Raw genomic sequence first — 20,059 nt, 5'->3', positions numbered from 1 at the left:
AGAATTCCTTATTTTATATTAATAGCTATGGACCTATATTATTTGCAAAGCCAGTTGTCATCACTTTTATGAGAAAGTTAAATTATAATTGAATGTCTTCTGTCTCCTTTTCATAGGCAGGACTTTTGAAATATGCTACCTTTAATAGAGCCCTTTTCACAGCATAACTACTGCAAAGGATTCTGGGTGATTTGCTAGGGTACATCTGGCACTGGCCTGGCATGCTCATAGTTTATAGTTAGCGAAACCTTGAATATGCCCAACCTGTAGCTACATATATCTGGGGAAGAAGATAAATGGGAAGTTGTCGCTTTAAACAGAACAGTGATTTTGGCACTGGGAGCTGCTGCAAAGACCACAGCAAGCAAAGCATCATGACCTATAGTGAGCTTTTTGCAAATCACTATATATTCCATTCTCAGATGCCCCAACTCTGTATCCTTGGGAAAATGACTCTGCTGCTGTTTCCAGGGCTACTTTTGCCGAGACAAAACAAAAGCCAAATCAAGAGCCTGTAATTATCCTGAATGTTCCTATTGCTTTCAGCTCTCTTCTGATCAACACTCTGTGAATGCATAATCAAATTATATTGAGGAAGATTATGGAGCTAGTGACTTGGGATAATTGGTTGTGTAAACAATATATTGTTTTTACGGAACCCATTTATTATTACCTGCTTTCACGTGGCTCTCCCACAGAACTCCATATTGAATAGAGATATGGTTGTGATTATGACATCTTTCCTAATGTCCTTTTATTTCACTCCTAGAATATGGAAGGGAATCATGTTCAGTAGTACCAGTCATGCCCCCACCAACCCTGAGCCCACCTCAACCTCCATGCATTGAAGGCGGCTTCTAAGTATGCTTGGCTGAATGCTCTTGGAAGCCTCCTTGCAGCCAGAAACTCCACAACATGAGGGTTTCCAGTTGTAAGGGAAGGTTCCCTTCAGGCCTTTCTACTCAATGTGGGAAGACTGGGGGTGCAGCAGGTGGAGATGGCATGCACCCCTCTTGATGCCCCCACAGATTCCTTAAAAAACAACAACTAATCCACAGGTTCTTTGAACATCTGCATAGAGCTTGTTGCTACTTAGGTAGCTTGCATAGTTCAGTGATGGAAAGCAGCCGGCACCATCCCACATTATTTACTTATTTTCTTCCCAATTTCATGGACTCCCTGTGGCATTTGCACAGCAAAATCTACTTGCAGACAATCAAACCCACAAGAGCATGGCCTATTTTGAAACCATGGCAGAGCTGCTGTTGCCATTGCTGCCCAGGTATTAGCAAACATTATTTCCTGTCAAGAGTCACTGGAGCTTGGAAAACCAGGAACCTTAGGCTCACCTAAGGTTTGGAACCACTCCCTGTCAGTGAAGTATTTTCAGGCTCTAGCCCCAACCACCCAGATTGACCGTTGGGTAGTTCTAGATTGTTATTGTTTAGTCGTTTAGTTGTGTCCGACTCTTCGTGACCCCATGGACCAGAGCACGCCAGGCACTCCTGTCTTCCACTGCCTCCCGCAGTTTGGTCAAACTCATGCTGGTAGCTTTGAGAACACTGTCCAACCATCTTGTCCTCTGTCGTCCCCTTCTCCTTGTGCCCTCCATCTTTCCCAACATCGGGGTCTTTTCCAGGGAGTCTTTTCTTCTCAAGAGGTGGCCAAAGCAGTGGAGCCTCAGCTTCAGGATCTGTCCTTCCAGTGAGCACTCGGGGCTGATTTCCTTCAGAATGGAGAGGTTTGATCCTCTTGCAGTCCATGGGACTCTCAAGAGTCTCCTCCAGCACCATAATTCAAAAGCATCAATTCTTCGGCGATCAGCCTTCTTTATGGTCCAGCTCTCACTTCCATACATCACTACTGGGAAAGCCATAGCTTTCTATAAAAGACTTTTGCGTGTTCAAAAACAAGATAGCTCAGCCGGTAGAGCCTGAGACTCTTAATCTCATGAGTTTGAGCCCCATGCTGGGAAAAGATTCCTGCATTGCAGGGGGTTGGACTAGATGACCCTCATTGTCCCTTCCAACCCTTTAATTCTATTATTCTAACACTCCCTTGCTCTGGTGTGTGTTTTTGGCTCAGCCATTGGTTCTAACTTCCCAGTGCAACTCTTGCCTTCCGGTTTCCAGCTCCCAGATGCTGGCTCATTACTGGCAGCTGTCTATAGCTAAGCCCTTGGGCTTCCTGGCCATTTGAAACAAAGCTCAATTTCTTTGTACATATTTACCTCCTCAAACCAGAGATTTCTAGTGCCACAAGGCTTTAACCTACCGGTGTACAAATACTTCATTATGAATTGAAGGATAAGTCTGTCAGTGGTTACTAGTGATGGTGGCTCTATTATGTGGCTTCTGAATACCAGTTTCTGGGGAGGTTTAGTGGGGAAATCTCTGTTGCACTCGTGTCCTGCTTGTGGATTTCCCATCAGCATCTGCTTGTCTGTCGTGAGAAAAAAATGCTGGACTAGATAGGCCTTTGATCTGATCCAGCTGGGTCCTTCTTATGTTCTTAACCAGGCATAGGCAAACTCCGGCCCTCCAGGTTTTGGGACTACAATTCCCATCACCCCTAGCTAACAGGACCAGTGGTCAGGGATGATGGGAACTGTAGTCCCAAACATCTGGAGGGCCGGAGTTTGCCTATGCCTGTTCTTAACTCCTCGCTACTGCAGCATTTTTGTCTTCGCCTATTAGCATTGACGCAATCCGACAGAACAAAGGTGAGTGCACACAGAAGGCAACAGGCAATATTTATGCTGTCAGGATCCCAGTATTCTCTTGCCTTTTCAGCACACACTTATTCTGACACATTCAAGGACCTTCTGAAGAAATAATTGCACCTGCAAGGTGGTCAAATGTGACCTCGTCTTGAGCCGCGTATGCTTAAATGAGTGTTTAGTAATTCATCTAGACAGCTTGATGCCATCAGCTGCACAGGAGTGGATCAGTCTCTTCAGCTCAAGCACAATGCCTTGATATGTGAAGCAAATCTGCAATTGAAGTCGTATGCCTCATCCCAGTTATTCGTTCCATATGATCAGATACAGCTTCTGATACCATTTTCAGAATATAAGACATGTTGCTGAATAATTTTGATCTTTCCATTTCTCTTATTCATTTCTTATTGGCAGAGTTTTGCACTATTCGTAGTGTTATTTTTTTTGGGGGGGGGATTAGCGTTTGCTAAAGAAAACACATTACCACTGTCAGTTAGCCATCCCCAAAGGAAAAATCAAATTGTCTGTGTGCACAGACGTACACATATGAATGTACTCTCTCTCTCTCTCTCTCTCTCTCTCTCTCTCTCTCTCCTCTCTCTCTCTTTTTTTCCCCCCTCTCCGTTGTTTTCATGGAAATTGATGAATACCAACCAATTTCTTTCATACATTTCAAAACTAGTCTGTGCTGCAGTAGTGGGGTGTTGTTTTTTGCTTTCCCTTCCTTATACAGGTTCCTCCATTTTTACCCCATGCGTCAAATAGCAGATTCGGATGAAGGGGGGGCATAGTCTGTGGGTGCACATCAGAGCAGGGAAATGCTTTTCCACCATAGACCTCTTGAAAATTGCTGAGGGTTGTGGTGGATCACTTAATGATTTTTTTCCCCACCTCTGCATCAGCATTATGATCAAAACAAACACCATATATTGAAAAATGATGGGTCCTAGGCCAGGCCACTTGGAAGGGCCCCTTTAGCTGACAAAATTTTATGGGGAAATTAGTCAGCTGTACCAATGACGCGTTGTGAAAATCACAGACCATAGGCCAAGAGGGGCTTGTTAGTAAATTACCAAAATGGTATTGATCTCCATTGTCATTTGGGGGAGGGCCATAGCTCAGTGATAGAGCATCTGCGATGAAACTGCTAGCACATTTGCAAAGCTAAGCAGGGTCTGGTATGGTTTCAAATTGGATGGGGGACCGCACGTTGAGATTCTTTCATTGCAAGGGGTTGGACTAGATGGCCCTCAGGGTCCTTTCCCAACTGTACAATTCTACAATTCAATAAACCTTATTTCAGCCTTCTCTTAGTAACCTTCAGATACTGTTGCCCTGAAACTGTCACCATCTTCAGTCAGCATGGCCAATGGAATCAGGGCTGATGGAATCTGACAACATATGGTGGGAATCTGGTTTCAGGCTGAATATTTTACAGCAGAATCAACCCCTCTTGTCTCATGTTTGCCAGCAAATTAGTAATCCTATTGGGGGAGTTTGAGCCAGAAACCTATTAAAACTTATCCCGTAAGTGCACTTGCTTCTTGAATAGACTTGATGCCCAGAGACACTAGCTGTCACAATTTTTTTTGTAGCCCCACCAGCAGGCGAGAGGCAATCTCTCATTCAAAGATAGTTTGGAAATGCTTAACAGACCTGAAACAGGTTGATGGTGGTGGTGAAAAGCATGCCATCTGGCTGAAGGCATATGCGTCCCTTTCTCTTTTCTTTCCATGTGCAACTCGCTGGAACAGAAAGTGACAGTAATTGAAATACACAGAGGAGGACTGATGGGGAGTGACACTTATTGTTGAAGGAACACCAAATTGCCATGCAGATTTCATAGCTTGTGCGACCTCTGCTTCTTCCACCATGTTAGGTTATTACTAAATTAAACATGCCGCTGTCTAAAAAGGACCACTTCTTTCTATCAACATTTTTGCCCTTATAACTAAGGTCCTGCTGAAACAGAAACTGCGAGCATTACCAAAATGTTTAGCGTTTTGTTTTATTTTACTTTTTTTGGCTTGTAAACACCTGCTTGCAACGAGGCAAGGAAACATTCTGAATGTTGTGACACAAATAAATTGAATCCGTGCGCCAGGCAACTGGCCTTGGGAGGGGAAATGCCATGGACTAGTAACTTGTGTAGATTTATTTGGCAAGGTAGTTCTGCAGGTACGGCTGTTTTACAGATGCACTTTTATAGTTATGTCCATGTAAAGCATTTTATGTGTGCACCTGGAGATGTAATGTGAGTGTGCCACGACGTATTTCCAACGTTAACTTTTCATTCCAATACGTGCCATGGGGTCAACAGATGCAGCGCATTTCATAATGGCCACAATTTGAAAACAAACCCAATAGCCCCTGGAGGTGATAGTGGTAGAGACACAGCAAGTGACAGGGAGGAATCAAACTCCCCTGCATGCAGGTAGGAGCATAGGGCAAGAGCTGCCTCTAAACCCTTGAATCAAACTACCTATCTCCTGAACAGCCTGATTTCAGAATCAATTACCTCTGCCCTCCCAAATGAAGTGACTTGTCTTTCATTCTTCTCTCTTGGCAATTGAAATTCTCTCTCTAGGGGGAGGGATTTAACTGGCTGACTCCCTTGTGATTTTTGGGAGGTATTTTGGTGATCAAAGTGGAGAAGCTATGGTGGCTGTCACCACCACTTAAAAAGTGGAGAAACTTCAGAGAAGCTTGTGAAAAATGGGAGTCACCGTGGCATCTGTGAGTGATCTTTTCCATGAGCTCCCTTAGGTACATGCCTGTGTATTCTGCTTTGTTTATTGCACTGCTCTGGTTCTCTTTTGGGTCCTGCTGGCAACAGAGGGGACTGCATGAGTATGTCTTCTGCTTAAATTTCGCCAGGGATAAATGCAGATAAGCTGACTCAAAAGTTGTGTTCATTGCAGGGAAATAATAATGTAGCCCGACTGATAACATCCAGAGCAACTGTCTGGATTTTTGTCTGTGACCTGGTTTTAGAAATGTCTTGTAAATAAACCAATTTTAATCTAGTTCAGCCATTCACTGTGTCAGTGGGACAGGTCATCAAGGACTTTATTGTGACCTCACTGTGTTCAAATGGATATTGTGCAGTTTAAAACGAACTTTCATTTTCTGTGATGGCTACAAATAAAGAAATAATTTGTTTGCCACTGGTTCTAGTGCAATTGAATGCAAATATAGTTAGTCATAACCTAAGTCCCATTGAAAATAATGAGTTAGTTGTTGCGTCTAACTGGTTTTGATGGGATTTACAGTGCAATCCCATATGTATCTACTCAGCTGAGTCCCATTCAGTTCAATGTGGTTGAACCAGAGGGTCAAACGGTATACAGTAGCATTTAGTCACGACTTGCTTTCATTGGATTGCATTTATTTGCATTTATTTGCAGTGAATAATGGAACCACATTAAACACAAGTAGGTTTAAGTTACTCCCTTTTCTGTTTTAATTGCTGAGAAACTAGGCACCATGCCATCCCCTCAGGTGTGTAATCTTCCTAATTTTAGGTTCTGTTCTGTGGTTTGTGGAGAAAATGAAAAAAACCCTTCTCACACAGTGGATGTACCATATTGGCCTGAATATAAACCTCACTCCCCCCCCCCCCCAGAATTCCAACCGTGAAAAGATAAAGCGCTACCTTACAGTATGTAGCCAGGAGCATGGGGCAAACAGTGCCAGGAGCGCGGCAAAGTGGGGCCTGCCCCATGAGTCGTCCCCAGTTCTCTCCCCCAAGGCCGGGAAGGGAGAGAGCAAGGAAGGGGAAAGGCCATTGGCAATGCAGCACAGCTCCCCCCCCCCCCCGCTGCCCCCACCCCCAGTATGCAGCCAGGAGCAGTGAGGAATGATGTGGCTTATATTCAGGGGGGGGGGTTCTCCCCAGTCCAATTTTAAAGGCTTATATTCAGGTGTAGCTTATATTTGGGCCAATACGGTATATTTAAGTATATGACTGTTGGGAGAGAACTAATGAAATAGTGTTGTTAATGTAGACATGGCAATGGTTTGCATGATTATTTTGAACCATACTTGTGGAATAATATATATATATTTTTTCTAATGTCTTACGAGGTGGGTGCCCAATAATAATTATTATTATTATTATTATTATTATTATTATTATTATTATTATTATTTATACCCCGCCCATCTGGGTGAGTTTCCCCAGCCACTCTGGGCGGCTCCCAAGCAGTGTTTAAAACAGTACAGCGTTACATATTAAAAACTTCCCTGAACAGGGCTGCCTTAAGATGTCTTCTGAATGTCAGGTAGTTGTTTATCTCTTTGACATCTGATGGGAGGGCGTTCCACAGGGCGGGCGCCACTACCGAGAAGGCCCTCTGTCTGGTTCCCTGTAGCCTCACTTCTCGCAATGAGGGAACCGCCAGAAGGCCCTCAGGACTGGATCGTTTGTTTCGCTGTCAGATCACCAACATCCATAGAGGTGAAACTAAGTCTAAGGCATGTCCACAGCTATGGCAATGGTTTTATTCATCATTGACATGGCATTGCACAGCAACACTTTCAGGTCATGTGGGTTTCCCTTGCTGATTACTGTATCCTTCCGGTCAGGACCAGACCTGGAGGCAGGGATAGTCCTCAAACAACGACTAAACCTGCCTCCTCGGTAATGACATGGTCTGGTCTTAGCATAACTCCTCCTCCTGCCCGTGATCACTGAGATAATCACAGAATTATTATTATCATCATTATTATCATCATCTGAAGTTTCATAAGCAACCAAGAACAGCAGTTCCAAAGAGAACTTACTTGAATCCTTTCCCCTTTCATCATTACTTATTTCACTCTCACCTCTTTTTTCCCCTCTCTTTTTCAGGAATAGAACTCTGTCCTCCTGGTCACCGTTTCATGATAACGATGGTGGCGAGTTTTGTAGCAATGGCGGGGCAGTTCCTCATGCCGGGTTTGGCTGCCCTCTGTCGGGACTGGCAAGTTCTCCAAGCTGTCATCATCTGCCCCTTCCTGCTGATGTTGTTGTACTGGTTGTAAGTATTTGCCGTTTCTCATTTTTCAGAAATATTTACTGATAAAGCTGGACATGTTGGGCCAAACATGGGTTCCCAAGGCCACGGTTCCCTTGTACTACTAGTGTGGTGACTCGGGACATTTGCACAGGATAATTACTAAGCAGGAGTAGGTGCTTAACTCTTTTCCTAATTGCAGCTTCTCCCCTGCAAATGGCAGGAGAGGCTCCAAAATGAGGCATGAGTAAGACAGACTTAGTGGGAAGGGAATCAGCTGGCAGAGGGGATGTTTTGTTTATGGAGTCTCCTTTGTGAATGCCCCCTATCCTTTGCACCTCCCTTTATCTCAGCAGACATGGGATTGAGACCGTATATTTGCCACATGGGTCTGATGCTGACCTGCAACCTATGAATGCACAGTACAGTCACACCTCGGGTTACAGACGCTTCAGGTTGCATGTTTTTGGGTTGTGCACCGGGTTTCGGCATTCACGCATGCACAGAAGCACTAAATCACACTTTGCGCATGCACAGAAGCACCGAATTGTGACCCGCAGATGCGGTGCTGCAGGTTGCGAATGCTGCAGGTTGCGAACATGCCTGCCGCATGGATCACATTCGCAACCCGAGCATGCTTTGGAGGCATTTATTTGTGGGTGCCTACCAGTTGCCATATTTTCCCATCTATAAGATGCCCCCATGTATAAGACACCCCCTGTTTGGGGGGTCTCCAATTTAAGAAAATGGGGGGGGAGAGATCTATCCGTGTATAAGATGCCCCCAAATTTTGGACATTATTTTTAAGGGGGAAAACCTAGTCTTATACACAGAAAAATACGATAATTGCCATGTGTTACATTGGTCACATTATATTTGCCACAGGCAATGTAACATATGCTAGAAAACTGTGTGTTCCCCACCCCCCTGGTTTCCAATAAACATTATCAAAAGTTTGACTTGTTAATTATTATCAAAATTTCTATACCACCTGTCAGCTGTAGATCTCAGGTTGGTTCACAACATAACAATATAAAACAGTTGCCAGTGAAACATTAACTCTTTATGCATATTGTTGCAGATGGATTTTTTTATTGATACTTTTAGAGAAAACAATTCTCTTAAGTTACAGATGAATTCTTGAGGATGCAAAACTTGTTACATCTTTTAAAGAAAAAGCATTTAAACTACCAGTGGCATCATCCTTGATTATTTTGGAGGAAAGATCAATCCAGTAAGCAAACGGTTTAATGTTATTTGGAGTTCAAATAACAAAAATAAGGAAGCTTACAACGGCTATATTGGCCGTTACAGAATTACTTGGTAGCATTTATCTCAGAAAGAAGTTGCAACCCGGATTTAGTATGGATTTCATATCTTTTTTTTTAAGAGGAAATATAAAAATGACTGTATTTTAGAAAAAAAATATGTTAGTGTGCCTATTACCCCTTTAGATTTCACACACACATACACACACCTGGAATAATAATATGGCATGTACCCAATGCCCCTTCTCCTTCATCTCCACCCCACTCCACATCACTGTTACTTCTGGAGTGAATCAACAAATTCTGCCCTTAAAGATAACAGCTAAAAGATAAGAATATCTGTTGTGATTGCTGGGGGAGGTACCTGTTTGTTCCTTGTGAAAAGGATTGGGGGCAGGGAATCAAAGTAATTTTAGTATGGCTCCAGCTTGCGATTTTCTAAAGTAGAGGTACCTGATGATTTTGTGTATTCAAAGCACATTTTCCTTTCTTTATCTGCATTTCTCTTCCTGTTTGCATTGCATATTCTTCATTCCACTTCTCCTACTGTTTATGTCAGGTCAGCACTCTCCATTGGGTTTCTATTGCCATGTCTTGCTGCTGCTGATAACAAAGTTGAAAGAGCGTATATCCCTCGCTTCTCTTCTCATGTTGATCATCAGTAAATCTGGAAGGTCAAGAAAGAGATAAAATTGACTTACAGGGGTATATCTCCAGGAGTTTCCTCCACTCATAAGACTGGCCAGATAGAGTATTCTGGCATCAGTCTATAAAAGCAAGGAGTCTCCATGGATAAGGATGTCATTTCTGGATGTGGGTGTGTGGCTGCACACCCACATCCAGATTTTGCAAACGCACACTGTCCAAGCTATGGGTATTTCAGCATAGGAAATCTACAGAGACAATTTTAGAATACACACTGGCTACATCTACATATTTACTTTGTTCCCAGGGCTCTCTTTGGGAAAGAGAGTTTTGTCTGCGGTGTAAATCATGGCCACTGATATTCCTACCTCTTTGGTGGCATCTGTCTCACCACTTTGGTCTGAAAAATCTACATTGATTACTTATTCTTCCATGCTATCATTCCCCATGTGAATAATGCCAAAAGCACTCTCAGCATTGGAACTGGTTCTGGTGCCACATGCATTGAAGCTCAAATATTGGCTCCTTGGCTTAAAATAAAGTACAGCAAACTTCCCTGAGAGTGTCTGATTTCATGCAGGAAATGTCCATATCAGCTTCATTATTGTACTAGCAGAGGCATCACTAGTTGGATATACATTTTAGTTTAGGGGTGGTCCTCCTTATTGGACTACAACTCACATCACCCAGCATTGACCCTGCTAACTGGGGCTGATGGGTGTTAGAGTCCAACAACAACTGGAGAAACATAGGTTCCCCAACCTTGCTTTAGTTCTTTGTAAGCCTCCACTAACACATTTTTTCATCTCTAAAGTGTTTTCCCAGAATCCCTTCGGTGGCTGATGGCCACCCAACAGTTCGAAGCTGCAAAGAAGCTCATCCTTCACATCACTCACAAGGACAGGACAAGCACGGAATGTGATATCAAAGGAGTCTTGCCCGGTGAGTGTTTGTCCCTGTGACAGGCTATGAAAATACAAAGATATGAATGGTTTCTACGCTACCTAATAGAACCTTTGGACTTCAACAGAGTGAAAAATTATGTTCTTTGGCTTGCTTTGCTTTTGGGAAGGTAACTTATTTCACTCTAGCTTACGAATACGTTCTCATGATTTCTTTGGAAGTTTAGGCTTTTCTGCAGTTTGACTTCAGAATGTCCACACAACAAACACAAAGGAGTAAGGGAAATAATGGTTGGGTCCCTCCTCTGAAGTTTTGCTTTAGAGATAAGGTATCATTTCTGAATAAGAGGGATCTGCTTCCCCTATTCTGGTGACATTTTCCTTGATTTTACATTGTTGCTGTTGTTGTTACTACTACTACTACTACTACTTTTTTATTTATATGCTTCCCATCTGACTGGGTTGCCCCAGCCACTCTGTGTGGCACCCAACATAATATTAGAAACACAATAAAACATCAAACATTAAAAAAATTCCAATACAGGATTGCCTAAGGAAGCCAGGCCTGTTAACTCCCACATACAGGAAGATTGGCTCACTTCTCAGTGCTTTGTGCTTAATCTTCTTCTACAGAAATGCAAAGCATCCCAGATATATACTTCTATGTTGCTGGTTGCAATTATATTTTGTTGAGTTACTGTTAGGAAACAGGACACACCTGTTTCTGTATTCTTACTGAAGCCAATTGTGTTTGTTCTTTCCCTTCACCTCCAATTTATTAGACCATCTCAGTAACCCCATATATTAAGCATTTTCCTGTCGGCACTGCTGTGGGAATTTATTGGCAGGGTGGAGGGAGGCATGACAGGTGAACATAGTAGTGCAATGGGCAACAAACATATTGGATTCCCCCCCCAAGTTTGCTAAAGTGAGTACTGCACCATCTCATATGACGAGAGGACAATGACTAATCGTTGAAAGCATATGTTAACTTAAATGTAGATGGCAGTGCATCCCTTAGAAAATAGGAAATAACATTTATGTTTAATGTACAAAGTAGAAATGTAATATAGTGGAGGGGAAAGGTGCTTGCCCACAAAAGGATGTGAAGAAAATGGTGGCTTCAATGCAGGAAAAAAAATGCATAATTGCAAATCACTCTATATTCTTTACACTTTAGCAATTTAATAAGTAATCACTTGAATCAGTATTGAGCTCCCCTTCAGCTCCCAAATGGTGTGTTAAACTGAAGAGTACTGCATATTCACTAGTGCAAATTGATCAAGCACCATCTTTTCTGAAGCAGAAATGTGTACCCCCTTAGCTTCTCTTACAAAACAACCTTACACACCCCAAACAGCTTCTGACACATTTTTATCAAATTTGGAGCCACTTTCTACTGCCCTCATTGATATGATGACTTGTTCTGCATTGTAGTTTAGCCACAGCGAGGTGGCTTAGAGAGTAAAACTCCCACCACAAGCACTCATATTTTGGGTACGGCTTTGAATTGAGCTACCTTGTGTATGCTTCTGGAGCCATGTTGCAACCCTTAGATGGTCTGTAATAATCCACAACTCACCTCACTGAAAGTGATTGTGCGAATTGGCAAATGGTCTGATGTGGTAGACTTGGATAATGCAGCTGAAATGTTGGATCGGTGGCAGAACTTAAGTAAGCTGCTACCCTCAACAGTACCTGTTTGTTTTGCTTATCGGTTACATTTGTACTCAGCCCTTCCTGCCAGGGCACTCAAAGTGGTATTTTGGGTGTTCCTGGGTGAGCTCCCATCTAAATACTGGCTGGGCCCAGATGTATTTTGTTCCAGAGATGGCAGCACATCACATGCCTTCATGTGATTATTTGAGTCCATAAATAACTACCTAGAATCCAGATAATTTTAAATAAGTTCTTAGCCTTTGTGGTTGTAGAGAGAAACTGAGTAAGTCACAGTAGCTTGGTAGAGAGATGATAAGATAAGGATGACTCAGCTCACAGCCTTGCAATCCAAGGAACTAGTAGGGTGTCAACATAGTTTGTGTGCTTGGATGTCCTATGGCCCGCTGGACTGGATGCATTGAGTTGGAGGGGGAGGCAAAACGAAATGACCTAGATGAACATGGCTTAGCTAGGAATGTGCATGTTACTTCTATTGTTTTCTGGCAGGCTGTGACAATACTGCTAAGCCTTTGCTGACACCTCTCCCTCACTTATTTGACCAAGCTCCATTGACCTGTTTGGTTGGCTCCCCATCACAGGCCAGAAATGGTTCCTCATGCCAGGAAGTGACGAACAGGACAACCCGTCACAGAGCGCTAATGGCTTTGCTATCAGGGCGTTCCAGATTGGGGATGAGGGAAGCAGCCAGGCTGGAGGTAATGTATAAGCCCATGTTCTCCAGGCTGCAAGATTACAGAAGTTCTACAAAAGCCCCAGAGCAGCTCACCCTCAAACCCAGGCTTCATGATCAGCAGCCTCACTTGATTCATTTGTGAATCAGCTGTATCTCTTCAGGTCTGCACCGGAGGTAGGGAATCAAATGATTGAAAGCTTCCTCCATGTCAAAGGACGTAACCTGCACATGCAGATGGAAATGTAATGAAATTATAGTTACATGAAAATACTCTTATGTGCCAGGGATAATGCTGGACTGGAAATTTGTTCCATCGCTTGCTAACTTTTGTATGTGGAGGGGATGTTTTCTATATAGGGAGCACTCAAATATCTGATCCCTTACCTGCAATAATAAGAAGAAACAGTTCAGCAGTCAGGCTGCTTGGCAAAGGAGGGGGAGTACGGTGGTTCCTCATTTGCCTCTAAGGCTGAATTGTCTGATCCACTGATACATCCTCTATGCACAAACACATGTGCACAGGAGAGGGCTGTGGGCATCTTTTTGAACAAGCTGCCTCTCTGGTTACATTGATGTGCCCTTTGTTGATATATTTTGCATCTGTGCTCCGTAAAATTCGGTTTCAGTCCCACTGGCATCGACGGATACTTTTCCTGCAGATTGTGATGTTTATAATATCAGAGGCACTGTAGGAATTCCTCACCTGCTGGCTCTTGCAATACCTGCCTGTTCTTATCTCCAAACGAGAATCTGATCTGGCAAGACACTGCTAACATTCCAAGAAGCAGACTGGAAATAATTTAGAAAATTATATTGGTGTGTAAGCAACCTTCGGAGCAGCTTGCTGAATAAATATTGAAAAGAGGCAGGTGGAATGGGTTAGGCAGCCAACAAGGTGTGTCCATAGTTCATGTAGATATAATGGAGGCATGCTCATTAACTGTCCATTCTTTAACCTATGGATGCATACTGTCTCTGAGAGCGGATGCTACGGAATACCAGTTTCTGGGAATCATAGGTGAGAGTGCTGATGTCTCAGGTTTTGCTGGTAGGTTTCACATTAGCATCTGATTGTCCACTGTGGGATCCAGCAGATTCTTCTTATGTTCTTATGCAATTCAGCACATATAAAATACATTTTAGCATCGGTCTAGGTAAAGCTAGGGCTCTAAACCTTTGTAGAGGCTAGGGCTCTGAATTTTGCCTCCTCGACTTGTGACAGCACAAGACCAGGGTCTCAAATGCAGGCAGACTACAATATAAGAAGAGTTCTATGCACGACTCTTTAACAGTGAAGCTATCCTCCTGAACCATTCAACTTCTGGAGCTCTTCCGATTGTACAAGTTTGGTTGTGAAATGGATAAATTAATGGATATAGGCAGTGTTTAGGGGTACTCTCATTTTCCTACTCATATTGAAATACTGTCCCTCAATGAGGCCAAACTTAGATTCACAAAATGTTTAGGAGTATACGTACCCCCCAGAAAACAACAACACTGGATATAGGTACAACACATCTTAAGGCACAGGTTTTAAGCTTTTGATGAGCCTTGCCAGGTGATATGTAATGTCCAACATCTCCAAAAAGGAAAATAATAGAACAATTAACGAATTGCACTGGAAGTGGGGTTGTTCAAAACATTATAAATTTAAAAGCAGGTCTTTTTTTAAAACAACCTCCCCTTCTGCAATTCCAGTTTGCTCGGTTGTTTTGCTAATATTATCATACCTAGCTATGCCTTAACAGCAGTCGATCATGAGAAATCCAGTGGTGACTCCTCTAAGACTCAGCTGAATTTTATATTTTATGTTTACAAGGCCTTAAACAGTGGAAGGAATCTGATGAGGTGTGCTTGGCAATTAGAGATGCACTTCTTTGTTTATGTTGATGATAAGACCTCCATTGTACTAGTAGAATGAATCTACTGTACTGCATGGCCTGAGCCTCCATGATGAAACAGTCTTGCCGAAACTAAGCAAATCTAAGTCTGGGGTGTGGGTGGTGCTGTGTTCTAAACCCACTGAGCCTCTTGGGCTTGCTGATCAGAAGGTTGGCGGTTCGAATCCCTGCAACAGGGTGAGCTCCCGTTGCTCTGTCCCGGCTCCTGCCAACCTAGCAGTTTGAAAGCATGCCAGTGCAAGTAGATAAATAGGTATTGCTGTGGCGGGAAGGTAAATGGCATTTCCATGTGCTCTGGTTTCCATCACAGTGTTCTGTTGTGCCAGAAGTGGTTTAGTCATGCTGGCCACATGACCTGGAAAGTTGTCTGTGAACAAACGCCAGCTCCCTCTGCCTGAAAGTGACATGAGCACCGCAGCCCCATGGTCGCCTTTGACTGGACTTAACCATCCAGGGGTTCTTTACCTTTACCCTTAAGTCTGGTCAGTGCCTGAATAGAAGACTGTTGGTGGAAACCCCTGTATCTTGCCCCGAGCCCCACAATGAAGCAAAGCAGTGTAAATGTAACAAACAGATAATATAATAGCAACACATGCAACACACACAGGAATACGGACCTTATTATTTTGCCCCTATACCTATCATTGTTTTACACTCTGGTTATGAGAACATCCTCCTACTGTAGCATATTTGACACCAGGTCCCCCACCCCACAATATATTTGAGTGTTTTTAAGATAACTCTTCTACAAACTCTGTTCCGGCACCTCCTACTTATTCACAGAAATTCTGGATGCAAGCCTTTGAGGGTAACAGGGAAAGTTGCTTGTTTGCTTATAAAATGAGCTTTCTTTGCCCTACACTTCCACAGCAGAAAAGAAAAAGAATAGGTGTGTGTGTGTACTGATGACTCCTATGCTATTTGGGGCTTCTTATTTTGCAGCAAATGGTATGGTTTAGCTGTATGATAGATTTCCAGCTGCATCCTCGAATTTGTGAGGTTACAGAGAATGATGCCTGCGGTGTACAGGAAAGCCTCCAATAAAGTTTGCAAGAAGATGAGTAAAACATATTTTTTCCCTTTGGGGCTTTTCCTCACATCACGTGAAGGGAAAACGTCAAATGGAATTTCCTGTGTTTGTAGTGGGGTAGTGGAATTTGACTAATTTACTCTGAGAGAGGCTCGTCTTCCCACGTGTTACAAATGTCAAGGAAAAAAATGCACAGGGACCGTAAAGCAATGTATTTCACAGGACCAATCAGTTAATAAGCTTTGGGGTTATGTTTCTGTGTAATGGCATGGTGTTAAGCTGACTTTGCAGTTGTATCAGACTTAGGGCAATAATGGCAAATCCTAGGCATGCTCATTTTAATATAGTGCAAAAGAACTCTGGTTACACCAGCCTTCCCCAACTTGCAAATCACTTTTCATATATTAAACATTCTGAGTTACTGTAAACATTAATAAAGCCAAGATAGAAGCTGAAGACAAATATTGGGCATCCGTTTGCTAAGGTGCTTTGAATCAAATTCCCCCAACCTGGTGTTCCCCACCACCACCCCAGATGTAGTTGGACTAGAACTCCTACCAGCCTCAGCCAACATGACTGATCGGACTTGTAGTCCAAAACAACTGGAAGGCACCAAGCCGGGGAAAGCTGAGTTACACAAAGGGGTCCTAGGAGAATTTATGAAACTTCTGCATTTCAAGATAGAAAAAAATACCCCCTTCAAAAAAAATAAATCCAATTCCATTGGACTTTCTTAAAATAATATGAAAAGATAAAATCAGGCTCTGGTTCCTTTTACTCCCATGTAAGTCACTGCACAGGGGGGAAATCACACTGTTTCAGGTGTTTTCCTGCCTATATTTTATGGGATCAGAACGTCATTTCTTTTCACCACAGTGAAAGGGGACGAGCAGTTACATGTCTCTTAATTGAGTCAGGTCTGCCTGCCCATCCACAACCTTGTATTTCCCACTGCAAAGAAAACATTTATTGTGTATTATTGCTTAAGGTAAAAGCACAGGTGTTGAGAATGTACTGCAAATAGGTTAAGATTTTTACTTAAATATCTCTACTTGAGATGAAACCCGAGATGAAATTGCATCTGGTCAGGCCTCTTGTGAAGGTTACAACGTAGGTGGGCCTGACAAAAAAAACCCTGGTTACAGTTACTAGGGAAGGAAACACCTCTGGCAGTTAGCAGTGCTGAAAGTGAATGTCACGGATATATTTGCACTGATCAGGGGCCTTTAGAAAGGACTAATATGGTTGGAGTACTGAGCGTTACTCAGAAGTCCATACTAGTCTTTGGGTATTTGGGTAAAGACCATTAAAAGGGGATCCTGCAAGCTGTCTACATATTGGTGGTCAGACACAATAGCCAGCAGAGTAAAAGACCAGACAAAGCACTGTTGGGAGTCAACTGAAGCTTGAGTCAGGCAGAGAAGAGCCTTGCAGGTAGAAAGTTGCCAGCCCGAACAACCAAAACAAAACACTTGTCTACCTTCTTTCTCATACAGAAGCCCTTAAAGTCAGGGGAGGATACAAAATTGTCTCCTGGAGAGTTCTAAACGTACAACAAGGCAACTGGGTATTTACAAGCGTACCCTAGTTCTTAATTCCTGACTTATTTCCAATCCTTACACATGCCTACATGCCCGTGCAAAATATAATGAGAGAGAGAGCATCTAATCCTCAAGTTCTGTGAGACTGTAGCTATGAGGACATGGGGGGGGGGGTACAATTAACTAAGAGTGCAGTCATCGGATCAAGATTAAAGGAGACATATCAAACTCTTCTTTATATTGCACAATCGCCAGACCTGAGAGGTCTATAAGAACTCGAATAGAGTTCACCGTATTATGGAACTTGGAAGGAAGTGATGGAGAATCCATATTAGAACATCCATATTGCTGGGTTGCTCTGCCTCATTTCAAAATTAATGATTATTTTCCCCCTGAAAAAGTAATTTGTTACTTTTGTTTCAGAATTGGAGAGAGAACTTGGCAGGAGGCCAAAGAAGGTCTGCATTGTTAAAGTGGTGGGAACCAGGAACCTGTGGAAAAACATTGTTGTGCTATGTGTTAATTCGTAAGTACAACCATATTCTTGTACAGTGTGTAACATATTGGTGCCCATGGGGCAATGAGGAGAAGGTGAAGAATGCTTTACCTTTTAGCACACAAACCCAGTGGGTGATCTCCAACTTAGAGTACTCCTATTGAAATCAATGGACTTACTCATTTCTATGGATCTTCTTGGAGTATGGCTAAAAAAATACTGTCTTGGATTTGAGCTCTGGAAGTGAAAATCTGGTTGCTCTTCATTCTCCCAAGTGGTTAGTTCGCCCTTGAATCAGACTCAAAAGAGAACTGAATGTTAACACCTGCAGTTGTCACCACCTTTTCATTGGAATGGGATGTTTTGCAACCGTTCAGAAGAAGCTCTTTCCCTGCCTTCTGTTTTTGCTTTCCAACTCCCTCTCCACCAACTGCTTTCTCCCACCGTTCCATGTTTGTGGTGGGAACACTGGAATACAACCCTAACTGGGGGAAAGTAGCTTTGTGGGAGGGTTTAATCCACCCTCCCACTGTCTCCAGGTAACGTGCTTCCAATACTGCTTCATGGTGGAGAGGCAACAGGAGGGGTGTTATGGCAGTTTCACACTGGGGACTTTACCCCAGTGCATTTTCTGGCGGTTTGTGTTATTTGTTAGCAAGTATCACAAAGCAATTTTTGGTGTGTGAAAAACACCGTACATGCAGTGCTGTTAAGGTGAACAGCGCATGATACAAAAAATCAATGGATGTCTCAAGGGGGCAGAGGGAGGGAGTACAAAACATCCAGCTCTTCTTGTTAAAAGTGAATACATCTGTGGGAAATGTTCACCATGACTAAAAGCATTCAAGTTTGCCAAAAGTCTTTGTCACCTGCAACTGGAGCAAAACATTTTGAAATAAAGCAGAGAAATCTCTCATCTCCTCTGGAATTAAAAATTAAAATTCCCATGCTACAGCAGTAAATTAGCTTAGGGGCTGCAGGGCAAACCACGTGGTACACCTTTCTAGCCACTTTCCACCACTCAGGATTTGCCACCTGAGACAGCTGTCCCACTCTGCCTCATGGTAGGGCCGGTCCTGGCTTACACTCAGGGTTGTATGTATTCTGCAGTCTCATGCAAGTTCAGAAAATGAACTGTATTGGACACTGTGTGTTGAGTCTCTGCTTGCTTTTTAAAATGTGGGTGCCTTCCCCGATTTCGTTGAAGACTAGCTTCACAGTGATATAGTCAATGTCCAGTGAAATATTGCTGAAGAACAGGTCTAGGATTTCTTGTTTTCAGAGGACATGGCTTCAGTATCTTACATAGTTCCTTGCCCTTGGCACCAAACTAGTAAGATTGTCTAAGCTGTGCAAAATCAAGCAATTATGTATAAAATCAATTTGTATACGATGTACAGGTCACATAATTGTGAAGCATAACGTTTTCACAGCCCTGGTTAATATTTAACCTAGTACCAATGGTACATTTGATGTTGTATAGAACACAAAAGGTGATATCACCCTAGCTCTCTCATCAGTGGTTGCTAGTTGATATTGCAGCTGAGGAACCTGAGCTGCAGTAGCAAAACCGTTTCTGTGTAATGTATAAGCGACTCTTCAAGGCAGTGTCCACGTTTTCCTAGCTGTGGCAAGCTACTCTGACCCAGTGGCTCTCCACTCCACACTCCACACTCATCACATGGATCTTTGAAGTTGCAGGGAAAGTTTATTCAGTGGCAGCGAATACTCTTTGGGGGATCTGTTACTGGTGTGGAATCTCTCCATGCAATACAGAAAATCCCCAGGGCAAGTCACGCTAGATGTTATGGCAGAGCCCTGACGGTAACTGCTTGGTCGAGGTTTGCCACAGTAACGTGTAGACCAGAGATGGGAACCTATTGCCCTTCAGATAATGCTAGACTCCACTCCCAACAGCCCCAGCCAGCATGGCCAGTCATAAGGGATAATGATAACAAGTTGTGAAAGGTCACAGGTTCCTGATTCTTCATATAGACTCTTCCTAAAATCTGACGCTGGCATCTAGAGCAAATGGGAGGAAGAACCATGTTTATCAGATGACTTATAAATGTAACAATAAAATAAGGTAAAGGTAAAGGTACCCCTGACCGTTAGGTCCAGTCACTCTATAGGCCGAGGAAGCCGGCATTTGTCCACAGCCAGCTTCTGGGTCATGTGGCCAGCATGACTAAACTGCTTATGATGAA

The 20,059-nt window shown here is 43.0% G+C and overlaps 1 protein-coding gene across 3 annotated transcripts in view; it reads left to right on the top strand.

Moving 5' to 3' along the window:
• Window positions 1–20,059, top strand: part of SLC22A23 (solute carrier family 22 member 23) — a 107,667-nt gene that overhangs the window by 59,186 nt on the left and 28,422 nt on the right. For 2 of the 3 annotated variants that reach the window (XM_081206357.1, XM_081206355.1), the window contains exons 4-7: window positions 7,572–7,740; window positions 10,444–10,571; window positions 12,790–12,906; window positions 17,780–17,882. In XM_081206357.1, coding sequence (XP_081062483.1) covers window positions 7,572–7,740; window positions 10,444–10,571; window positions 12,790–12,906; window positions 17,780–17,882 — 517 coding nt within the window. The remainder of the gene's footprint in view (window positions 1–7,571; window positions 7,741–10,443; window positions 10,572–12,789; window positions 12,907–17,779; window positions 17,883–20,059) is intronic. The other variant, XM_081206356.1, reaches the window with a different exon arrangement.

This window comes from Podarcis bocagei (assembly GCF_964188305.1).
Source record: "Podarcis bocagei genome assembly, chromosome: 8".
In the NCBI taxonomy this organism is placed as follows: Eukaryota; Metazoa; Chordata; class Lepidosauria; order Squamata; family Lacertidae; genus Podarcis; species Podarcis bocagei.
The sequence above is the reverse complement of the archived record's forward strand: the minus strand, read 5'-3'. Positions and strand labels throughout refer to the sequence as shown.